This window comes from Zootoca vivipara, chromosome 9, assembly GCF_965207765.1.
Source record: "Zootoca vivipara chromosome 9, rZooViv2.hap1.1, whole genome shotgun sequence".
Classification (NCBI taxonomy): domain Eukaryota; kingdom Metazoa; phylum Chordata; class Lepidosauria; order Squamata; family Lacertidae; genus Zootoca; species Zootoca vivipara.
In genome coordinates, this window is record NC_142592.1 from 6,878,209 (window position 1) to 6,901,825 (window position 23,617).

A 23,617-nucleotide genomic window follows, 5' to 3' on the forward strand; every position below is an offset into this window, starting at 1 on the left:
CCTCAGATATGCTGATGACACAACCTTGATGGCAGAAAGTGAGGAGGAATTAAAGAACCTTTTAATGAGGGTGAAAGAGGAGAGCGCAAAATATGGTCTGAAGCTCAACATCAACAAAACTAAGAACATGGCCACTGGTCCCGTCACCTCCTGGCAAATAGAAGGGGAAGAAATGGAGGCAGTGAGAGATTTTACTTTCTTGGGCTCCTTGATCACTGCAGATGGTGACAGCAGTCACGAAATTAAAAGACGCCTGCTTCTTGGAAGAAAAGCAATGACAAACCTAGACAACATCTTAAAAAGCAGGGACATTACCTTGCCAACAAAGGTCCATATAGTTAAAGCTATGGTTTTCCCAGTAGTGATGTATGGAAGTGAGAGCTGGACCATAAAGAAGGCTGATCGCCGAAGAATTGATACTTTTGTATTATGGTGCTGGAGGAGACTCTTGAGAGTCCCATGGACTGCAAGAAGATCAAACCTATCCAGTCTTATGGAAATCAGCCCTGAGTGCTCACTGGAAGGACATATCCTGAAGCTGAGGCTCCAATACTTTGGCCATCTCATGAGAAGACTCCCTGGAAAAGACCCTGATGTTGGGGAAAATGGAGGGCACAAGGAGAAGGAGACAACAGAGGACGAGATGGTTGGACAGTGTTCTCGAAGCTACCAACATGAGTCTGACCAAACTGCGGGAGGCAGTGCAAGACAAGAGTGCCTGGCATGCTCTGGTCCATGGGGTCACGAAGAGTCGGACACGACTAAATGACTAAACAACAACTCAGAGTTGAAAGAACCATTGTCTGTACAGGTCAGTTCCTAATACATCCCCAGGGGCAACAGTGAGAGCTGCCTAGAGACACCAATAAAGAAATCCAATATTTTAATGTTGCTGGAATTGAGTACCCCAGGGTGGAAGACCCTAAAAGGTAGCAAGCAAAGAGAACAGCTTCTGCTCTTTCTAACTCGATTATCTTTTTTGTGTAAAACATTTGAAAATGAAATACTGCTAATTTTAAAGCAAGTGCAATTAATTGTCCCCGAAAATGCAGGATGAAAGACACTGTGGCTCAGAAAGAGTGTCTTCAGGCAGCCGTGTAGTCCAAGTTACAGTAAATACTGCAAGTCTGGCTCTGGGTAGTTACCGCACTTTGTTGTTGTTCAGTGGTATCAAACTCCTATTACAATGGGGATTGGCCTGAAGATTAGGGAGTGCAACAACCCTGCAATATTGATTTTAGCCCAGCCTGCAATACTGGGATGAGAGTTGTCCACAACACTCCTGTAGTGTTATTCAGTATTATACCCCTATTGAAATTTGGAGGTTTGTGCTGAGAGAAGCAGCACAGGCCACTGTTGATTTTGCAGGTTAGATGTGAGGCTGAGGCTAGTTTGGATTATAAAATATCCCTCATGCTTTTCAGGTTGCAGCAAACGTCAATCCATTCAAAGTGACCCATTCAAAGTGACCCATCAGACCCCCTCCTAGACCAAATAAAGCACTCAATTGCATTCAGAAGACTAATTGCCCATTAACATACATGCAGAGAGATGCACTATTATTATTTTTCAATCCCCCCCAGAGGTGCACTATTTTGAAGAAAACTTTTTTTAAAAAAACTTTGCACATAAATAACCAAATGAGAACACGGATGCTAACCCCCCCCCAAAAAAAACACCCTCTCAGACAGAGATTGGGTAATACAGGAACATGCTGCAAAAGTCTTGTTGTGACCAGGGATCTGCTATACATTCCAATAGAGGGTTTTGCTTGGTTTTATTTAATAGTTTTTCAATCTCATCCAGCAACTTTCAAATTAATATGTTGCCACCTAGTGGCTTGTTTTGACATCTGCTACCCAAACAAGCATGAAAGTGCCTATTTATAGACAGAGTGCCTATTCAAAATCTTCAAAATTTTATACTGCTATATAATAAATCAATTTATTTTTGGTTCTGTTGCATCAGACCAATGTGGGGATTAAATAAGTGTCTTTGAACCTAGCGTTAAAAAAATTCCCAATATGTGTTAGCATATAGATTTCAAATATATTAAGCACTTGGGGATTAGTACATTCTTTCTAATGTCTTGAATGAAAAACAGTAGCTCATAAGGAAGGCTAATATGCAAGTTAGCAAATCAAAAGCATCACTAAGACAGTATGACCAATATAATCAATACTTGACACTTGAGCTTGTTTCCCAGATTTAAAAAATCACCACAGAAAAAAAGCTTGCCAGTTTTACAACCAGATCCATTGCAAGTGTTTGTCTTCCAGACAGCAAGCCTTCTCTGAATCCCACGGGTCTTTTCTTATAACGAAAAATTCGTCTAGCGAATCCCATAGGAATGCATTGATTTTTTTTTAAAAAAAATTGCCCATAGGAACGCATTAATTGAATTTCAATGCATTCCTATGGGAAACCGCGGACACCAGGAAAAACCTCTGTGGGTGTCTGTGTATCCAACAGCACCATGGTGGCGATCCATTACATATGCACCAAAGAGTTTTTCACATACTGCCACCAGAGATTCCTAATACAACAAGTGAAATATTGGCTTTCTTTACTTACCTGAATGGGATATGAATCTGTACGGTAGTTGCACTGAAAGAATAGTTTTCAGAACCACTTTTATATAATGTATTATTTTAAATGAGAAATAATCAGGTTAAGCTGCTCATTATTCTTTAAAACAAAAGCATATCAGGAAATAGCTCTTCTTATAAGCAGACTCTCTTGGCACAAGCATTTCATTTACAAGTATCAATATATGGTACCTCGGTTTAAGTACACAATTGGTTCCGGAAGTCTGTACTTAACCTGAAGCGAACTTTCCCATTGAAAGTAATGAAAAGTGGATTAATCCGTTCCAGAAGGGTCCATGGAGTACTTAAACTGAAGCGTACTTAACCTGAAGCGAACTTTCCCATTGAAAGTAATGGAAAGTGGATTAATCCGTTCCAGACGGGTCCGCGGAGTACTCAACCTGAAGTATACTTACCTGAAGTATGAGTGTAATTGGTTCTGGAATTCTGTACTTAACCTGAAGTGTACTTAACCTGAGGCGAACTTTCCCACTGAAAGTAATGTGTGATGGACAGGGGATATCGCGAAGTCCCTCCCCTCCTGAGTTCAAGCCAATCACCGAGCACAGGGGAAAGCAGAGAGAGTTCCGATTCCAGTAGGGAAGCAGGAAGTCGGGTCCGAGGCTCAGGCAAGGTAGAGGAGCCAGGGTCCCAGGCGGGACAGGAAGGGGCGAATAAGGGAGGGAGACCCATCCCCCCAACGCCAGAACTACGCAGAAAGAGGAGGGGAAAGAGGATGGGTCTGCCAAAGCTTTTGTGTTGGAGAAAGACGCGCCAAAAGCCATTAGGAGGTTCTGAAACCGACTGATCACATCACTCCGTGTAAATAGCAATGACTTTAGCACTGTAAATACGCAGCACCAATAAAAGAATAAAATGCAGAGCTGCGTAGTGTCGTTACTCTGAAGTAGTCCGCTCCGGCCACTGTGACAGCAACCTCCTAATCCTTTTTGGGCTACTTTGGAGTTGCCGGGATGAGCGTGTCAGAGGCGGAGAAATGGCGGCAGATCGCGGAGCAAGCCCAGCAAGAACTGCAGCAGCTGTCGCTGCAGGCGCAGGGGGAATTGAAGGCAGCTAAAGAAGAGACTAGGAAGGTCCAGGACGACCGGCTACAACTTGCGGAACAGGTGAGAGCGCTACAGGAAAGAGAGCAGGAATTAAGGGCGGTGGCGGTAGACCTCCAAAACAAGCTGGATGCAGAGAAAAACAAGGCGGGAGGGGCACCCCAAGTCCAAGTGCTGCCAGGAAGGAGAGCCGGGACCCTAGTAAGCAAGTTCAATGGAGACCCGAGGGAATATCAGGGCTTTGAGACTGAGATTGTGTATGCTCTTGAGCTGCACCACGCTGAGTTCCCTGATGATGAGCACAGGGTAGCGTTTATTGTGGAGCACCTTACCGGGGCAGCCAGGGAGTGGCTAAGACCGTTAATCGCAACAAAGAATCCTTGCATGAAGAATGTCAAACTATTTCTAGAAGGTTTGAAAACGATGTATTCGTCCGATAGTCATATGGACCAGACTAAGGAGGAACTTCATAATTTACGCCAAGGAAATATGACAGTTCGCGCGTATTGGGCGAAATTCACCATGCTGGTGCACAGATTGGGGTGGGAACTCGAGTCACCCCCAATGCAAGCGGCGTTCTACTTGGGGTTGCATGAGGAGGTGAAGGATGAGCTCTCAAGAGGTCCAAAGCCCAGTAATATGGATCAGCTGAGCAAAGCGGCTCTGGCGGTGGGGGTGAGACAGGAATCCCGGTGGAGCGACAAGCAAGCAACGCGCGCAAAGCGGGCTTGGTTCCCACGGTCGCAGGAGAAGCCACTCCCCCAACAACCCTTTCAAGCCACGCCTGGGGCCAGTCAGGACCAGGAACCCATGCAGATTGATAGCGCGCGCGCGCGCGGGCTTTTCAAACCCCAGCGGCGCCAAGATGCAAGGAGGGAAGGGGCGGGAATTGCTTTCTCTGCAACTCCCCCCAGCATCTCGTCAGAGACTGCCCACATCGCAGGGAGTGGCAAGGAAAGGCGGGAACGGTTGTGCCCTCCCCCACTGACGCAGCACCACAGCAGGGAAACGGGAAAGCCTGGCTGCAGGAGACAAGGGGCAGCAGCCAGGCACAGTCAGCAGACAACAGCCCCAGCCCACCCACCCGCACAGAGAGGAGCAGAGCCAGCCCACCCCTCCCAGAGCAGGAGTGGTTCTAGAAGTGACGCTCACGCTCCCAAATGGCTATCCCCTGACAGTCCTCGCCTTAATTGACAGTGGGGCGTCAGCGAACTTCTTCTCGAGAAACTTTGCAGAAGAGCACCAGATCCAGCTTCTGCAGCTGGATTTTCCTCTGCACGTGGCAACCATTGACGGCAGAGAGCTGCTGGGAGGGGCCATCACTCATCAAACCCCCCCCATGAGAATGACGGTGGGGAGGCACTCAGAGACACTGGCATTCAACGTCACCACCATCTCCGACCCCCCCATCGTCTTGGGCATGAGCTGGCTGGCGCGCCACGACCCCTCCATCAGTTGGCACCAGAGATGCATCACTTTTGGATCGGACTTTTGCCTGGAACATTGCATGCAGCACCAACCAGGGGAGGGGCCTCCGATAGCCACGGTGGCCACCATGCACCTCAAAGGGGGTGAGGCGATACCCAAGCCGTACTGGGACCTGCAGGAGGTCTTCAGCGAAGCGGAGTCCGACCACCTACCCCCACACAGGCCTTTTGACTGCCAGATCAACCTGGTGCCAGGGGCAACTATACCCCCAGCCAAGCTGTACGCCATGTCAGACCAGGAACTGGAGGATCTGCGCGCTTTCATCGACAAGAACCTCAAGCGGGGGTTCATCAGAGAAAGCAAGGCAGCAGGGGGCAGCCCGGTCTTCTGGGTGGACAAGAAAGACACACAACAGCGCCGTCTTGTGGTGGATTTTAGACGACTGAATTCAGTGACAGAGCCAGTGGCTTTCCCCATGCCCAGAGTGGATGATCTCCTGACAGCGGCACGCAGGGGCAAGATTTTCACCAAGCTAGACCTGAGGGGGGCGTACAACTTGATCAGGATCCGGGAAGGCGATGAATGGAAAACCACGATGTTCACGCCTCTGGGCTCCTTTGAATATCTCGTGATGCCCTTCGGGTTGCAAGGGGGCTCAGCATGCTTCCAGGCCTTCATGCACCACGTCCTGGGGTCCCTCCTTTTCAGGAAATGCTTGGTCTTCCTGGATGACATCCTTATCTACTCCGATGACCCAGTGCAGCATGTGAAGGATGTCAGGGAGGTGTTGCAGCGCCTGAAGGAGAACCACCTGTATGTGAAGCTGGAGAAGTGCAAGTTTCACACCAAGGAGGTGGACTTCCTAGGCTACAAGCTGTCAGACAAGGGGCTGGCGATGGACAAGGACAAGGTGCAGGCCATCCTGGACTGGCACAGCCCCAGGACGCGCAAAGATGCCCAACGCCTACTAGGCTTCGCCAACTTCTACAGGAAGTTCATCAAGAACTTCTCTCGCGTTACGGCTCCCATCACTGACTGCCTGAGAGGCAAGCAGAAGTTCAGGTGGACACCAGAGGCGCAAGCAGCGTTTGAAAGCCTCAAGAGGGTGTTCGCCTCAGACCAGAACCTGTTCCACGTGGTTCAGGACGCGCCCCTACGCGTGGAGACAGATGCTTCTGATAAAGCTGTGGGCGCCATTTTGTTGCAACTGGACGCCAACAGAGAGTGGAGACCCTGTGCCTTCTTCTCCAGGAAGTTGACCCAGCCAGAGCGAAACTACACGGTGTTTGATCGGGAACTTCTTGCGATCCACGCTGCATTCCAGCACTGGAGACACTTCCTGGTGGGCGCCAAGCACCCCATCCAGGTGTGCACAGACCACAAGAACCTGGAGCTCTGGAGAACTGCCAGGGTGCTCAACCAGCGGCAGATACGGTGGGCAGAGTTCTTCTCGAACTTCAACTTCTCCATACACTACATCCCGGGAGAGCAGAATGTCAGGGCGGATGCCCTCTCCCGCAAGCCAGAGTACATGGAGGAGGAGGCGCCACCGGCACCCAGGCACATCTTCCCCCCGTCAGCTTGGTCCTGCGGAGCAGCAGTGGTAAGCGAGGCAGAACTCACAGCACTGACGGCAGCGGATGAATTTGCCAACCGCATCTTCAGAGAACTGAGAAGGGGGGGGGAGCAGGCAACAGACTTTGCAGAACGCAGGGGGCTGCTTTTCTACAAGGGTGCACTGTACCTGCCCACCACCCAGCTCAGACGTACGGTCCTCAAGCAGATGCACGACAACCCAACGGCGGGTCATTTTGGGAGGGATAAAACCACTCACCTAGTCATGAGACACTTCTGGTGGCCAGGGGTGCGGGAGGATGTGAGGGATTATGTAAGGGGCTGTGACACCTGCCAGCGGGCAAAGGTGGTCAGAGCGCCACCAGCAGGTTTGCTGGAGCCCTTAGCCACACCGCACAGGCCGTGGGAAGTAGTGTCCATGGACTTCATCACAGACCTGCCCTCATCCAGGGGCAAGACCGCAGTGTTGGTGGTGGTGGACCTCATGTCCAAAATGTGCCACTTTATACCGTGTGCCAGGGCGGTCTCTGCTGAAGAGACAGCCAAACTGTTTGTGGATCACGTATTCAGACTGCATGGATTACCTTTAAGGGTTATTTCGGATCGTGGCCGCCAATTTGTTTCCAGGTTCTGGCGGCGGCTCATGAACCTCCTGCAGGTGGAGGTCAGCTTGTCGACGGCTAGACACCCGCAGACCAATGGACAGGCGGAGAGGGTCAACGCCATTCTGCAGCAGTACCTGAGATGCTACGTCAGCCAGCGGCAAACGGACTGGGTGGATCGCCTGCCACTGGCAGAATTTGCCTACAACAATGCGGTGCACGTCTCCACAGGGGTGTCGCCCTTTAAGGCCAATTACGGGCGTGACCTCAGATCTTTCCCAGAGAGGGAGGGGGAGGAGGAGGAGGAGGGCCCACAGGCTGAGGATTGGGCAGAGGAACTGGAGACGGTGCACCAGCAGCTCAGAGAACACTTGGAGAGAGCCAAGGAAGCGTACAAGAAGGGGGCAGATCGCCACAGGCGACCGGGGGAGGTCATTAGGGTGGGGGACAAAGTGTGGTTGTCCTCGGAGGGCCTTCCCATCAGAGGGCGATGCAAAAAGCTGGCGCCCAGAAGGTTGGGCCCCTTCACGGTCACGCAACAGGTAAACCCGGTGGCATACAGGCTGGCACTGCCAGAGGACATGAGGGTACACCCAGTGTTTCATAGATCGCTGCTGTCGCCGTACAGGGAAAGCAGCAGGCTCCGAGACAGCGAACAAACCCCTGAGGGAGGGGGGGAGAGGGAAGGCAGGGAGCAACTCAATGAGGCCACGGCCATCCTGGATTCAAGGTGGGGGGTGGGGGGACTGGAGTACCTCATGGCATGGGAGGATGCTCCACCGTCCCAGAATGAATGGGTCCCAGCCACTCAGATACAGGAGGAATTCCTGGTAGAAGAATTTCACGCCCTCTTTCCCCATAGACCCAAGCCCTGGCACATGGAAAGGGAGGGGGAGGGGGAGGAAGCACGGGAGAGCAGTTCACCATGGCGCTGGGAAGCGGAGTTTGAGGAACCAGAGGATGAGGTATGGGTGTCACCGAGATCCACCCAGTCAGAGGAAGGAGCAGATTGGCAGAACATTTTTACCCCCACCAGCTCTGACGCCACGGACTTTTTGGGATTCCCATCCTCCCAGGCGGAAGGGGGGGGCTTGCAGGACTGGGGGGAGGTGTTCACACCAACGGGCTCGGAAAGCACTGAGTTCTTAGGCTTCCAGTCGTCACCGACACCTGGGGGGGACCTGGGGAGGGGTGAAGGAGAGCTTGGGAGGGGGGTGGATGTGAGGGACAGGGGATATCGCGAAGTCCCTCCCCTCCTGAGTTCAAGCCAATCACCAAGCACAGGGGAAAGCAGAGAGAGTTCCGATTCCAGTAGGGAAGCAGGAAGTCGGGTCCGAGGCTCAGGCAAGGTAGAGGAGCCAGGGTCCCAGGCGGGACAGGAAGGGGCGAATAAGGGAGGGAGACCCATCCCCCCAACGCCAGAACTACGCAGAAAGAGGAGGGGAAAGAGGATGGGTCTGCCAAAGCTTTTGTGTTGGAGAAAGACGCGCCAAAAGCCATTAGGAGGTTCTGAAACCGACTGATCACATCACTCCGTGTAAATAGCAATGACTTTAGCACTGTAAATACGCAGCACCAATAAAAGAATAAAATGCAGAGCTGCGTAGCGTCGTTACTCTGAAGTAGTCCGCTCCGGCCACTGTGACATAATGGAAAGTGTATTAATTCATTCCAGACGGGACCACGGAGTACTTAAACTGAAAGTACTCAAACCGAATCGTACTTAAACCGAGGTATGACTGTACTTCATTTGATTACACATAATCAACTTCACAAACTTTCTCGGTAGTGGCACCCACCCTGTGAAACACCCTCCCATCAACTGTCAAGGGAATAAGTAACTATATAACCTTTAGAAGACATTTGAAGGTAGCCCTCTATAGAGAAGTTTTTAATGTTTGCTATTTTATTCTGTTTCTGTATATGCTAGGAGCCACCCAGAGTGGCTGGGGCAAGCTAGTCAGCTGGGCAGGGTACAAATAAAATTGTTGTTGTTGTTGTTGTTATACACAAAAGTTGTTCATCTGTATGCCAACCAGGGAAGATGAAGATAAATATTGGGCAGTATCCAATGAAGTGTTTCCACTAGTGCAAGGTCCCTTGGCTGAGCGATGAAATTTCCCTTCCCTCTCCTCATGCATCCCCTAAATCTGTTCTGAGGTTTTCCCCAATCCTATGAAGCAAATTTGGGGAGGTGCCAGAGGGTGGGACACATGAAGAGAGGAGAGGGAGGGGAAATCCTTGCACAAGAAAAAGCACTTTGCTGAACACCTCCCATACTGAAGAAGTGTGCATGCACCCAAAAGCTCATACCAATGACAAACTTAGTTGGTCTCTAAGGTGCTAATGGAAGGAATTTTTCTATTCAATTTTTATTTTGTTTCGACAGCAGACCAACACGGCTACCTACCTGTAACCTCCTATACTAATTTGATAAAAGATTTATATTAGCCCAACAGGCCTCAGTTGCCTTCATTGTTGCCAGAATCATATAACAAATTGTGAAAACAGGAAACTGCAGCATTTTATCAAGAGGGATTCATCTTTCCAGCCTGACTTCAACAATATATTGGTATATTGACTGATTGATACCGGTAGATATTGATAAATTGATATGTTTTTAAATGATCATAATTTGAACATTCTGGTTCAACACCATGGAATTCTAAGACCAATGCTTTAGTGCAGGCATCCCCAAACTTCGGCCCTCCAGATTTTTGGCCTACAACTCCCATGATTCCTAGCTAACAGGACCAGTGGTCAGGGATGATGGGAATTGTAGTCCAAAATATCTGGAGGGCCGAACTTTGGGGGTGCCTGCTTTAGTGGCTTAAAGGCAATCCAGTTCCAGCATGTATGCCCTACATTTCTCACTTTACTGCCTTTCAAAAGAAAAACCACATTTACACTCCTGGAAGATGTTCCAAAAGTATATGCAATGACAAGAAATGCTTTATTTACTCCATACATAAACAGGTCTAAACAGAATGTGAACTTGCTTAAACTATCACAATATGAATTAAAATCTAACTGTAATGTTAGAAGTATTTAGAGAGAGAAAATTCAGTGGACTTCTTGATACTACTTGTCTGAATAAAATGGCTAGAAGGGGACCATAACTGCTTTTAAAGTACCAGTAAATACACCTCAAGATAGCCAGCTGAAGCTTAAATGACCTTGCAGGTTTATAAAATCTTATTACTTTAATGTAACACTCAACTAGTCACTTACCCCCCCCCAAATGACAAGGCAGCCTTATTCACCCCGTAACAGTCAGCAATAGGAAGTGTTAAATGTACACGCTCACACCTATGGCGCTGCTCTTTATGGTTGACCTGTATTAAATAAATGTGGCACACAGCACCCTTTCATTCTCTTTTCTAGCTTTAGAGAGGTACTAGAAAGCTAGATTACTATATTCCACAGAAGCACAAAGTGCATCAGGCGCTCTTTTTAACTCCTTCCCTCTTTGTTTTTAAAGGTCAGTAAACAGAGAGAAAGCTAAATCTCCAGTAGTGTTGTATAAGAGAATGAGGGTAAACAGGAGAGAGGATGTATAACTGCCTAATTATTTAAAATGCTGACCTGCATTAGAGGAGAAATGCCACAGAGTTAGATCATTTATACAGATAGTAGCATAGTGGAAACTTAAATCTCCTCAGACTTCTAGAATGCCTGTGTATTTGCCCAAATGCAGTATTTATTAAGAATAAATCTTCAATCCTACACAGAAGCCACAACATTTTTAGTAATGAGTTAATGTGACACGAGAAAAGTGCAATGTAATAGCATTAATCCAAATGTGCTCTAAGAAATGTGTCAGTACTCAGCAGGAGCAAGCCAATGTTATAAATAACAGGTTTCACTGTAAAAACCAAACTATAATGTGAAAGGAATAGGATATTTAAAAATAAATTCATATTAAAAGAAACCATCAAACAGCTAGAGAAAGCTGTTTCTTCTTGTTACTGAATATATCAGAGTATTACAATTGGCTTCTAAGTAGCTAACAAATACATAAAACATGTTTTATGCTGAATAAAACTACTTTGGCATAGGTCAAGAAAAATATACTTAACAGCAGTTCACCAACCTTTTAGTGTAAACTGGGCCAACAGAGCTCACTCTCATTCCATTAAGAAAGGACCCATTCAATCTTTCCCCATGTAACTAAAACACTCCTTTCCTTATGTCTGCTGGTCAACCCATTTAATCAGAATTTTAATTTATACTTGTTAGCTAATACAAAGCAATCAAAGTGATTCAACAGGATTTCAAGATGCAAGCAACAATTATATATATGCATGTTAAAAATCGTGTCTCTTCTGACTTTTATTACTTTGAATTTCTAACGTTTAAACCAGAAATTTATTTAAGCATTGTCCAAGACCCAGAATTTTGCCAGTCGCTACAAAGCAATACCACAAAATTGAGACATCCAGCATTATTTAAACAGTGGTGTAAACAAACATAGAAAGTGACTTTTTCTGTTTACACACAGCATTGGAATTCAGATGGAGAAACCAAGTGTCAAACCCAAGAACAGTTTTCCAGCAGACAGACAGCACCTTTGGGGCAGATGAGGCAGGAAGAAAAAGTACTAATATATGTTGAATCAAATCATTTGCAGTTTAATCCTTCCACTAATACACCCAGCAGGAATCCTCACCACTAATCCTTGCCTCATTTTCTATGTACTCTCACATTTGGAGCAAGGCACCATTGTGGGAGAAAAGGATTTGATCACATGTATCTCAATTTGATCACATGTATCTCAATTTATGGGACACGGGTGGCGCTATGGGTTAAACCACAGAACCTAGGGCTTACTGATCAGAAGGGCAGCGGTTCAAATCCCCGCGACGGGGTGAGCTCCCGTTGCTCGGTCCCAGCTCCTGCCAACCTAGCAGTTCGAAAGCACGTCCAAGTGCAAGTAGATAAATAGGTACAGAGGGAAGGTAAACGGTGTTACCGTGCGCTGCTCTGGTTCGCCAGAAGCAGCTTTGTCATGCTGGCCACATGACCTGGAAACTGTACACCGGCTCCCTCACCAATAACGCGAGATGAGCACCGCAACCCCAGGGTCGGTCACGACTGGACCTAATGGTCAGGAGTCCCTTTATCTTTACCTATCTCAATTTATGTTCACTATTGCTTGATATATATCACATGGGAGCTCAATATACATGTAATCTATGCTTGCCTCTGATGAATGTTTAAGGATTGTAGGCATGCTGAGCCCTGAACCACAATTACACACAGTAATACCTGCCAACACTGCAGCCATTCTTGCTCCATCTTAGTTCACCACAAAAACAGTGACCTAATTCACAGAATTGTTTTCAGACTGAAATAAGGAAGTGCTGTAACCGGTCTTCAGCCTTAGGGCTTGGGATAAGTACTGTATAGCATGATGGGGGGGGGGGTGTTATTGCTTTGTTTTTGTTTTATTATGTATTTTGTTTTTGTTTTATTATGTATTTTGTTTTCCCATTTTGTACTTTTGCAATGAACCACCCTGGGATATCAGCTGAAGGGTGGCATTAGCATATGCATTAATCCTTAATGCATATATGCAATAACATCAGGAAGGGTAGCATATGATTGCAAGGAGAGAGCAGCGTGAGGAAAAGTAGTTGTCCAAGGCAGGAACACAATTTGCAACAGCCGATATGTAGGGGGGGGGGGGCTGTTCTAGAAATCCCTCCCAGCATCAACTCGTCTAGCGAGCCTGACCCACAAACACAGAAAATCCTCCATGCCCGTTGAGATCTGACGAGAAACGGCTACGGCGAGAGGCGCAAACACGCAAAGATCTCCAACAGTGCCAGGAAAAGGAAAACGCGTTTCAACGAGGAGGCAGAAAATAATATTTTTTTAAAAAAAGTACGGGCTCCCAGCAGAGACCGGCCAGCAGCAGCCGGCGCGACTTCACACCGCGAGGCGGGAGAAGAGTTTGCCCTGCAAAGGAGACGGAGTTTGCCGCGCAAAAAGCGCGCTCGCCCAGCAGGGATAATAAACTCACTTTTTGTGTTGCGGCGGCGGGTGCTTCTCTTTTCTGCCGGGCGGCGCAGGGTGCTTGACGCGGCGCCTCCGGGCCTGCAGGGCCAGCACTGCTGGGCGAGAGAGAGAGAGGCTGGTGAGCGGAGAGGCTGCGGCGGCGGCGCCTCACGCTCCCCCCGTGGAGAAGGACGAGGGCGAGGAGACCCCGGCAGCGACCAACCCGCCCCGCCAACCCCGCGTCCTCTTGGGACCAAGACGACGACGACGACCCGCCCACGGTACCTCTCCGGGAGCTCATCGCTGAGGACACCGCCGCCGCCGCCGTCGTCGGGCCGCCGCACCGAGCGCCACACGGCACATCGGCGGCACCACTGCTGCAACTCGCCGGCTGAGGAGCAGGAGCTCCCGGACTCGGCGCACATGCGCAGTTTCCCCGCGCCGGGCGGGAGGCGGCGCTGGAGCCGGAGGGGTATGGTCGCTAGGCAACCGGAGGGAGGCCTAGAGAGGGCGGCAGGTGCCTGCGAGGGAACCCCGAGGTTTCCTCTCGCCTTGCAAAGGCGTTGGCGGCCGCTGCTGGCTTATTATTAAACCAGCGCTTCTGCTGCTGCTGGTTTGCCCGAACACGCGGGCTGACAGAAATGAGCAACCCGGAGTGAAAAGTTGGCAGCCCTCGTTTCTTGAAAGAACATACGCGCATGCTTTCATTTCGTTTGCCGCCTTTCCACTGTTCAGAGCATGCTCAAGGCGGCTCACAACGTGGAAGGAATGTAACGTGACAACATCACGGACGGAATCGTAAAGTTGGGAAAGGACCACGAGAGTTATCTAGTCCGACCCCGTGCAATGCAGGAACCTTTTTGCCCAAGGTGGGGCTCGAACCCACGACCATGAGATTAAGAGTCTTCTGGTCTACTGACTGAACAGTCAATAAAACGTTTTTTTTAAAACACAACCAAATATAATAAGTTCCACATATATCACAAGGAAATCAGCCCTGAGTGCTCACTGGAAAGACAGATCGTGAAGCTGAGGCTCCAATACTTTGGCCACCTCATGAGAAGAGAAGACTCCCTGGAAAAGACGCTGATGTTGGGAAAGATGGAGGGCACAAGGAGAAGGGGGCGACAGAGGACGAGATGGTTGGACAGTGTTCTCGAAGCTAGCAACATGAGTTTGACCAAACTGCGGGAGGCAGTGGAAGACAGGAGTGCCTGGCGTGCTCTGGTCCATGGGGTCACAAAGAGTCGGACACGACTAAACGACTAAACAACAACAACAAATATCACAACATGATCGAAAATGCAAAAAGCCAAAAGCGACAACCACCAACCTAAAAACCCAAACAACACCCCAGCCCATTGCTTAAGTCAGTCACGGTCCTGCCTTCCCAGGTCAGGTAGAAAAAAAAAAGCCCTGCAGAACAAGGAGCAGGTCTTCCATTTAATTATAACGCTGCTTTCACATACTCAAGAGTTATCATTAGTTTGCAGGTGGATTACATTTGGCTTTACAGAAGGTTCATAGTTCAGTGTGCACAGCATATGCCTTGCATGTAGAAGGTCTCAGCTTCAATTCCTCTGATCCTTGGTTTCATTACCTTCAGTTGTAAAGAGATCTCAGGTAGCAGGATTGAGATGATCTCTGCTTAGACTCCCTTGCCAATAGACAAAGTAGTCATCACTGAGGCAGACGAAGGCATGGTCTGACATAAGGCAGCTTCCTATGGTAGTGTATGAACTCTGGGGCACCATGCCCTAACCATTCATGTGGCATTTTCTCCTCATTGTGAAAAGCATGGAACAGCTGCATACATTTTGCACACCATTGCAATACCTAATGTCACTGAGTTTCCTGTGGATTGTAAACAGTAAAATCCAGTGTGTAGAGACACCCTAGATACAAATCTCTTGCCTTGGTGTAGGAGTCACTGCCGCGACATATTTTGTGCCAGGGCAGAAAATCCAAAGGGTGTCCATCATAGTGGTAAAAAATAATAATAGACTAAAATACGTAAAAACATAAGAAGAGCCGGCTGGATCAGGTCAATGGCCCATTTAGTCCGGCAAACTTTTCTCACAGTGGTCAGCCAGATGCCCACAAGCAGAATCTGAGTACAACAGCAATCTGCACAACTGGTATTCAGAGGTATGCTGCCACTGATAGTGGAATTGGATGAGACATGATACTTTGCTGCAAATTTAATTGTACCCCAAAACATGCTACCTGAGGAATGCCACCCTGCCTGATGGCAGTAGGCCCCAATCTCAGCTGTCACCTGAGTGAGGGTCAAAATACCGTAGTTAAGATGTCAGAAGACCCATGAGTGGGAATACTTTAAGATTGTTGCTATGTTCAGGTGGTATTCCGTTATATGCTGGCAAAGTAAGTTTGCTCATATACAGTTGATTGGGAGGTCTTGTGCAACGACAGGAAAATGCACTGTAAAGTGATAAATAACATTTGCTTTGATGCCACATAATCCAACCTCCTGTTGTCTTTGTCCATGGAGTTTTATTGTCAGGGATACTGGAGTGACTTGCCAGTTCCTTCTCCTGGTGGATCACATTTAGTCAAAACTCTCCACTATGACCTGTCCATCTTGGGTGGCCCTGCATGGCATAGCTCATAGCTTATCTGAGTTATTCAAGCCCCTTCGCCACAACAAGGCATTGATCCATGAAGGGATCTTAAAAAGCAGAGACATCACCTTGCCTACAAAGGTCCATATGGTTAAAGCTATGGTTTTCCCAGTAGTGATGTATGGAAGTGAGAGCTGGACCATAAAGAAGGCTGATCGCTGAAGAATTGATGCTTTTGAATTATGGTGCTGGAGGAGACTCTTGAGAGTCCCATGGACTGCAAGAAGATCAAACCTATCCATTCTGAAGGAAATCAGCCCTGAGTGCTCACTGGAAGGACAGATCGTGAAGCTGAGGCTCCAATACTTTGGCCATCTCACGAGAAGAGAAGACTCCCTGGAAAAGACCCTGATGTTGGGAAAGATTGAGGGCACTAGGAGAAGGGGACAACAGAGGACAAGATTGTTGGACAGTGTTCTCAAAGCTACCAGCATGAGTTTGACCAAATTGCGGGAGGCAGTGGAAGACAGGAGTGCCTGGCGTGCTCTGGTCCATGGGGTCACGAAGAGTCAGACACGACTAAACGACTAAACAACAACAATCCAACCTCCCTACAAACAAACCAGGTTGATTATTCAATAAAGAGGTCACCTGGAAGCGCCCTGGGTCTCTTTGTGAGTTTGTCTGAAGGTACAACAGCAGGTACAGATGTCCTGATTTGGTTTTGGACCGCAGTACTAAGGTTAGGAATCACCTATGCCATTTCCCCATAATAAATTGCCTCCTAAAGCTGCTGTTTGCCCCATGAGGGGAAGTTACATGTGGGGAAAGGGTTGGCTCCTCTCCCTAATTGTGTGTGGTTTGATCTGAATTGTCATTCCAGCTCCTCACCCCATGTTCCCTGTTAGCTTTGGAAAAACCCACAGGAGAGCAAGTCACTCATTTCCCATTATCTAGTCTAGTTTGGCCATCAATATACAATACCAACATTGGCCCAAGGCTTAATTGGATGACCGAATAGCTCCATAAGTTGTTTTTACACCCTACATCCTTCTAAAACAGCTGAAAATTGAATTCTGAAAACACAACAAGCAATTTTAATGTACTAAGGAGTGGACTTCGCATGGTGGAAGAGGAGGGGTCCTGGTAGCCCCACGTTTCTCTTTCAGTTTTTGCCTCCCTCAGGGCTCACGATGCCCCATCTACAAAGGAAGGTCGGCATCATTGCAAGGATAAAAGTAAGACAAGTGGCAATGCAGAGTTTAGGGAGGGTTTGGCGTTTTTGTGTCAACTCATCGCAACTATTAAAAGGGCAAGAGCTGTCCAACCCACCTTCTGCCTTCGCAGTTTTGAGGAGGGGGAGGACCTAAAAAATGTGGGGAAGGCTTTCCATTTGAAGTCCAAATGGAAAAGGGGACACTTTTGTCCAAAGAATCCTGTTTTTCTAGGGACAAGTGGCAACCCTATTGGTATCCCAAAATAGCTACTAATACAGTGCGATCATACCATGCATTTATGCAGGACATGTAAAGTGTTCAACATGCTTAACATGCATTACTTTGGTTATTACTCAAACATATAAGAAACTAGTTGGCCCTGTCCCGCGTTGCTGTGGCTAATCCCTGTGACTGCCCCCACCCTGTGCCAATCCATGACGTATCCCACCCCCTCCTCCCCCCACCCCCCTTGGCTTATCCCTGTGATTCCCCCCACCCATGGCGTATCACACCCCCTCTTCCCCCCCACCCCGGGCTCATCCCTGTGACTGGTTCCATCGTGTCCTGGCCTATCCCGTCCCCTCCTCCCCCCGCTTCCCCCTAACCCCCACCCAGGTGAGTCAGTACCTCCATTCGGCTTAGTCTGTAAAGGCTTCAGCCTAGTATGTAAACAGCTGAGGTGCTGTTGAGAGGGAAGGTTCTATAGGTGTAGTACCAGTGTAGCCGCCGCTAGAGGGTGCTGGTTTGCAACCTGGTTCTTTTCCCAGAATGCATTTTCGTCGGAGTGGTGTGTTTTGAAGCACGGGGTTTGGGTTTTTTTTTACCAGGCACAGGTGTGTCATCTGTCTTTGAAAACGGTATGGGTTTGCTATCATATTCGCATGCAGCATTGTGTCAAAATTTGAACGCAATCAGTCAAGCGGTTTTGGTAAAATGTGGATACTAACAGACATGGCCAGTTTACATATATATATATATATATATATATATATATATATATATATATATATATATATATATATTCCCCATATGGGGAGTGAGGGCTCGGGAACTGAAACACTTGTGATTTGCCTAGGGTCATCCAGTGAGCTAATAGTGGAGGTGAGATTTGAATATGAAATTCACACTTAGTTACTTTGGTGTTCATATAATACAAGCCACATTAGCACAATTCTTCATATTTAACTGAACTGTAGTATGTAGCTATGGTCTGCCATAGTGATTAAAACAGGACACATCAAAAGGCCACATTGAATATATAAAGCAGCCTGGCCACAGCTGCCAAAACAACAGCTATCCCAAATCCACTATCATAGGAGCAGTCCAATTAGGAACACATTTTTCTTTATTATTAAAGGATCTAAATTGTCTTAAGACTGTCCTAGATTCTCTCCAACCTTTAAAGTTGTGCTATTTCAAACTAGTGCTACAAAAAAAAAAAAAAAAGGAAAAACCCCACAGGATCATTAACCTAGTTTTTAGGTTATGGGTCAGCACTTTTTTCTAGATTCATGAAGGCTAGAAACTAAAGCATAATCCTCAGACTAAATAACTCAGACTTGCTCCATTAAATTCAACATTCAGTAGATCCTTCCTGGATTTGTGAATTGATAACTGCGGTTTAACATTTAAAATTTAAAGCATCATGATGAATAAGATTGCTCCTCTCACACACTGTTTTTCTTCATTTACAATAATGACTCTGTTTACTCTGTAAGAACTTGAAGACACTGCATATTTAAAGCAGTTTAATCACTATTATATGTGAGGCTCTGGGATGTCTAACAGATGTTTAACCTCTACAAAAATAGTGCCCAAAGTTCCTTAGGGACAACCACAACAATTAAATTGGTCTACAACTGTGTCCTTGTTTTCCACTGGTTTTTTTTTTTTTGGTCACTGTTTACTGCATTGTGTGGCTGAAACTGTATAAACTAAATATAAACATCCACTTCTTGTCATCAGTAAAAGTGCACAGGATTTCTGAGGAGTTACAACAGCCAACATGTTTGTTGTTGTTTAGTCGTTTAGTCGTGTCCGACTCTTCGTGACCCCATGGACCATAGCACGCCAGGCACTCCTGTCTTGCACTGCCTCCCGCAGTTTGGTCAAACTCATGTTCGTAGCTTCGAGAACACTGTCCAACCATCTTGTCCTCTGTCGTCCCCTTCTCCTAGTGCCCTCAATCTTTCCCAACATCAGGGTCTTTTCCAAGGATTCTTCTCTTCTCATGAGGTGGCCAAAGTATTGGAGCCTCAGCTTCAGGATATGTCCTTCCAGGGAGCACTCAGGGCTGATTTCCTTAAGAATGGATAGGTTTGATCTTCTTGCAGTCCATGGGACTCTCAAGAGAGAGTCAACATGTTTGACTCTCAAGAGAGAGACAACATGTTTAAAGCCTATCAAAAGTAATAGCCTCAAGTGTGCTTAACTTGACGTTTGGCGAATAGAGAATACTTTCCATGGAAAATGCTGCCCAAATGCATTTTCAACTGTTGCTTGGCCTGACCAAAACTTTGTGGATGCAAGTCCCGATTCAAAGAGTCACATTATGTGCTCCATGTATCCAGCCTTTAGGAAACTGTTTTTGAGCCCCAGGAGACTTTCAGAAGGGGCTGCGCCTAAAGCAAAGAGAGAAACTCTCTGCAAATTCCTGGGCAAACATAAAGTGACTGCTTGGATATTGACCACAGTATTTATTTACTAGCTGATCAGATGTTGAAGTACAAATGAGTTTCCTAAATGAAGGAATGAAAATCCTCATTAGCATGCCAGTCCAACACTCTTCTCTTCCACAGCCCCCCCCCACCTTTGCTCATTTCCATGCCTATTGTATGCATCTGTAGTGACAAAGAGCTTCTATATGTACAAAGAGTTGGCAATTTTTCATTCCCCGTGACTAGCTGCATGCCTGCAGTGCAGTTACTCTATGTCAACCTGGCTTGAAGAACTCTTGCAACAAGTTTGGTGAAAGGCAGCAATCAATACAACAATTTAAATATGCATTTGTACTTGGCACTGAGACAGAAAGTTTGTTACTCCATTGCACATATGTAACATATTGCATCTGTACAGGCACGAAGAGTCAGAATTGGGATTCTAATGAGATGTCACCACAGTAAAACAATAAATTGTTTTGTTTGTTTGTTTTCAAAAAAATTTTTACAGTGGCTTGCTGGTGGTATTGTGGCTCTTCTGAAAGGCTACTTGGATGATTTTGGGAAAATGTATTATGATGAGAGACATGTGCTCTTAATTATTTAGTGCTGCTTACAGGTTATATGAATGATTTTAAAGAACAAATAAAATGGAAGTAGATAAATAGATGGGGCCTACTTGTAGGTAAGGGGGCACAACGCTTGCTACTGTGGCTCAAGTGGTATGCTGTACAATTAAAATTGTTGCTTTATACAGTGATCCTGCAGTAGATCCTTTAATCTCTGCAGATAAAGGTGAAGGTAAAGGGATCCCTGACCATTAGGTCCTTGTCGTGACCGACTCTGCGGTTGTGGCACTCATCTCGCGTTATTGGCCGAGGGAGCCGGCTTCCAGGTCATGTAGCCAGCCTGACAAAGCTGCTTCTGGCGAACCAGAGTAACACATGGAAATGCCAATCTCTGCAGGTGGTGTGGAATATGAAGAAAATAAGTCCTAATTCTCAACATTTGGCATTTTTCTGGAAATAAAAGTGGTATATCAATTATGGTTGGGAGCACTTAAATATACTGTAGTCTTATTAGCAACTTTACATGTTGTAATGTAAGTGTTAATATTAAAGACTGCTTATATGTTTTCCAGTGTTCAAACCACATAAAAATTAAACCATAAAAGTTAAACTAATATATAAGCCATATTATAGAAGAAATGTGTGCAGCAGCTACATGCATGCAAAATCTCATAACTATACAACCTTCTCCCTAAAATAATAGCATCAATGTTACATCGCAAGTAACTGTTATGAGTCGCATTTTCTTCCAAACCTAGCACAAGTTTTTAATGAGATCTACATAACTGGTTTCAACTGCTGCCTTTACTAAGTGCTAAGTAACACCCCCTCTATACCCTCAAATAAGTGTGCATACAATTGCAGCCTAAGGCATGGGTAGGCAAACTAAGGCCCGGGGGCCAGGTCCAGCTCAATCGCCTTCTAAATCCAGCCCACAGACAGTCCGGGAATCAGCGTGTTTTTACATGAGTGCTTTTATTTAAAATGCATCTCTGGGTTATTTGTGGGGCATAGGAATTCGTTCATATTCCCCCCCAAAATATATATATATATACCGGTAGTCCAGCCCCCCCCCCAAGGTCTGAGGGACAGTGGACCGGCCCCCTGCAGAAAAAGTTTGCTGACCCCTGGTCTAAGGTTTTATCTTATTTTAAACAGGAGTGGATGGATGCAAAAGGGTGGAGCACCCACACAGTGAGCCATTAACTTCGCTCCATATTTCCTCATTTCAAAAAATGGGCATTAGCCATGGTTAACTTAACTAACTACAATGCATAGGATTGTACTGTAGGTTCAGCTTTCAGGGACAAATGAAGTACTCTTAATTCCTGGGTCTCAGCCTATTTTATCTGGATGTAGTATTGTTGCTGGTATAGCAGTGGTAAAAGAAATAAACCTTGCATTTGCTTAGAGAAATACTTCACCTATCAAATAGTTTCCCATTTCATGTAGCTAAGAGGCCCTTGTAGCATCAAGATCTCAAGCTAATTTATTCAACAGTCTGGATAGAGATGCTTTTCCTCCTACACGTATCCACGTTTCGCTCTCAAAGTCTACTTTTTGGCTTATCAAAGCAGGGCAACCTTCTTTAACTCAAGTATAAACCAGTTACTGTGATATATGTATAAACAAACAACAGTCAATTAACATGCCATTCATGACAGTCCCGTGACTGCAGCAACATCTAATGTTATGCAAGCAATAAATGAGGAGGCCTTGCAACTAAACTTTAGAATGGAAACTGTCTAACTATTGTGCGTTCATAAGCAGTAAAGATCCTGTTTTAAGTATTTATAAAGATCACTTATGAATGAACTTAGTCAGTTTCACATAACTAGGAAAAACAGCAGCTCTGTGCCTCCAGCCATTTAAAATTCTCTGTACTCCTACAGCAACTTCTGTGCTGCATCCATTTCAAAACAAAGTAATCTCTTATTCGTGTTTCTAAATATGAAATGTGACACTAAGAATTAATTTCCATCAGAATCTAACTTTATCTGGTGCAGTTTTAGATGTACATTTTATTATTTCTATCAATGCCTGTCTTTAGCAACAAAAACTAGGCAGACATCAGCCAAAATTATATTTAATGTCATTTTTAGTTTAATTGGTCTGGTGGTGGAAAAGCTGCTACATTGTACTAGTGGCAACTGTAAGATCACAGCCACAAAGGCACTCTGTACTCTGAGAGTTCAGATGGTCGTGTCTAAGCTTATTAATAAGTCTCTTGGACTTCTCCCTTCAGAGTGGGAGATAGCAGTCTAGGTTTTACAATGACAATACTTTCCTAGTTCATCCAATCCAAGAAACTATGGTTAGCAATTTTAGAACGAGGCAGAAAGGGATGCTATGTCCTCACCTCTCTTTAAGAGCTGTGTGCTCCACATACTGGCAGGCAGGAAAATAGACAATGCAGCAATGGGAACATTCTTGCGTTTCTTCCTCCACCACTTTTTCATAGTTTCTTAAGCAAACCGCCTCCGACTGTTCACATGGTCAGTGGACAACAAAGTCCCATCCTTCTTTCCCTACCCCAAACACACCTATTAAAAAAAACCCCTCTCAAGTAGGGCCTGCCAACTGCTCGATGCAGCTGGTAGGCAGCAAAACAAATACTGCAGCAAACATGTAGAATCAAGAACTAGAACATAAGACAGAAGCAATAAAGCTCACTAAAGGGGAGGGAGAAACAGCAGCTCTTTAGTACTGCAAGGATTCCTGTCACCTGGGGTCCAAAGAACTTGGTCCTCAGTCACAGCTCTCTCTACATTCATTAGCTAAAAACACTGAAATGTGGGAGCAGCCATGCTGGCTCATTTCACAGAAATTGCTTAGAAGGGTACCTGGACATTTTGCTTCCTAACTTTCCTTTTAGGAGGGTTATAGATTTTTTTAAAATGAAAACTCAGAGTCTGGAGCCCTTGCAAGAGGCACCAGTGAAGGCTTTTGTGGGTACCATGGCATCCACAGGTACTGGGGTTGGTGACCCCCCCCAACCTAGGCCAAAGCTGTGCACTTAAAAATCCTATCATTTCAATGGCAGAGATTTATGTACTTAACTATTCAATTAAAGAGGGACCCAGGTGGCGCTGTGGGCTAAACCACTGAGCCTAGGGCTTGCTGATCAGGAGGTCGGTGGTTCTAATCCCTGTGACGGGGTGAGCTCCCGTTGCTCCTGCCAACCTAGCAGTTCGAAAGCACATCAAAATGCAAGTAGATAAATAGGTACTGCTCTGGCGGGAAGGTAAACGGCGTTTCCATGTGCTGCTCTGGTTCGCCAGAAGCGGCTGTCGTCATGCTGGCCACATGACCTGGAAGCTGTACGGCGGCTCCCT

At 46.5% G+C, this 23,617-nt stretch overlaps 1 protein-coding gene across 12 annotated transcripts in view; it reads right to left on the reverse strand.

Moving 5' to 3' along the window:
- SRPK2 (SRSF protein kinase 2) overlaps positions 1-13,649 on the reverse strand; it is a 93,932-nt gene extending 80,283 nt beyond the window's left edge. For 7 of the 12 annotated variants that reach the window (XM_088652211.1, XM_088652204.1, XM_088652205.1 and 4 more), the window contains exons 1-2: positions 13,543-13,649; positions 13,283-13,370 (exon numbers count right to left, since the gene is read on the reverse strand). In XM_088652211.1, the coding sequence (XP_088508337.1) occupies positions 13,283-13,370; positions 13,543-13,558 (104 nt within the window). In that variant the 5' untranslated portion in view covers positions 13,559-13,649. Of the gene's footprint in view, positions 1-13,282; positions 13,374-13,542 lie in introns of all 12 variants that reach the window. The other 5 variants (XM_088652210.1, XM_060279543.2, XM_060279544.2 and 2 more) reach the window with 1 other exon arrangement.
- Between the last annotated feature and the right edge of the window lie 9,968 nt (positions 13,650-23,617).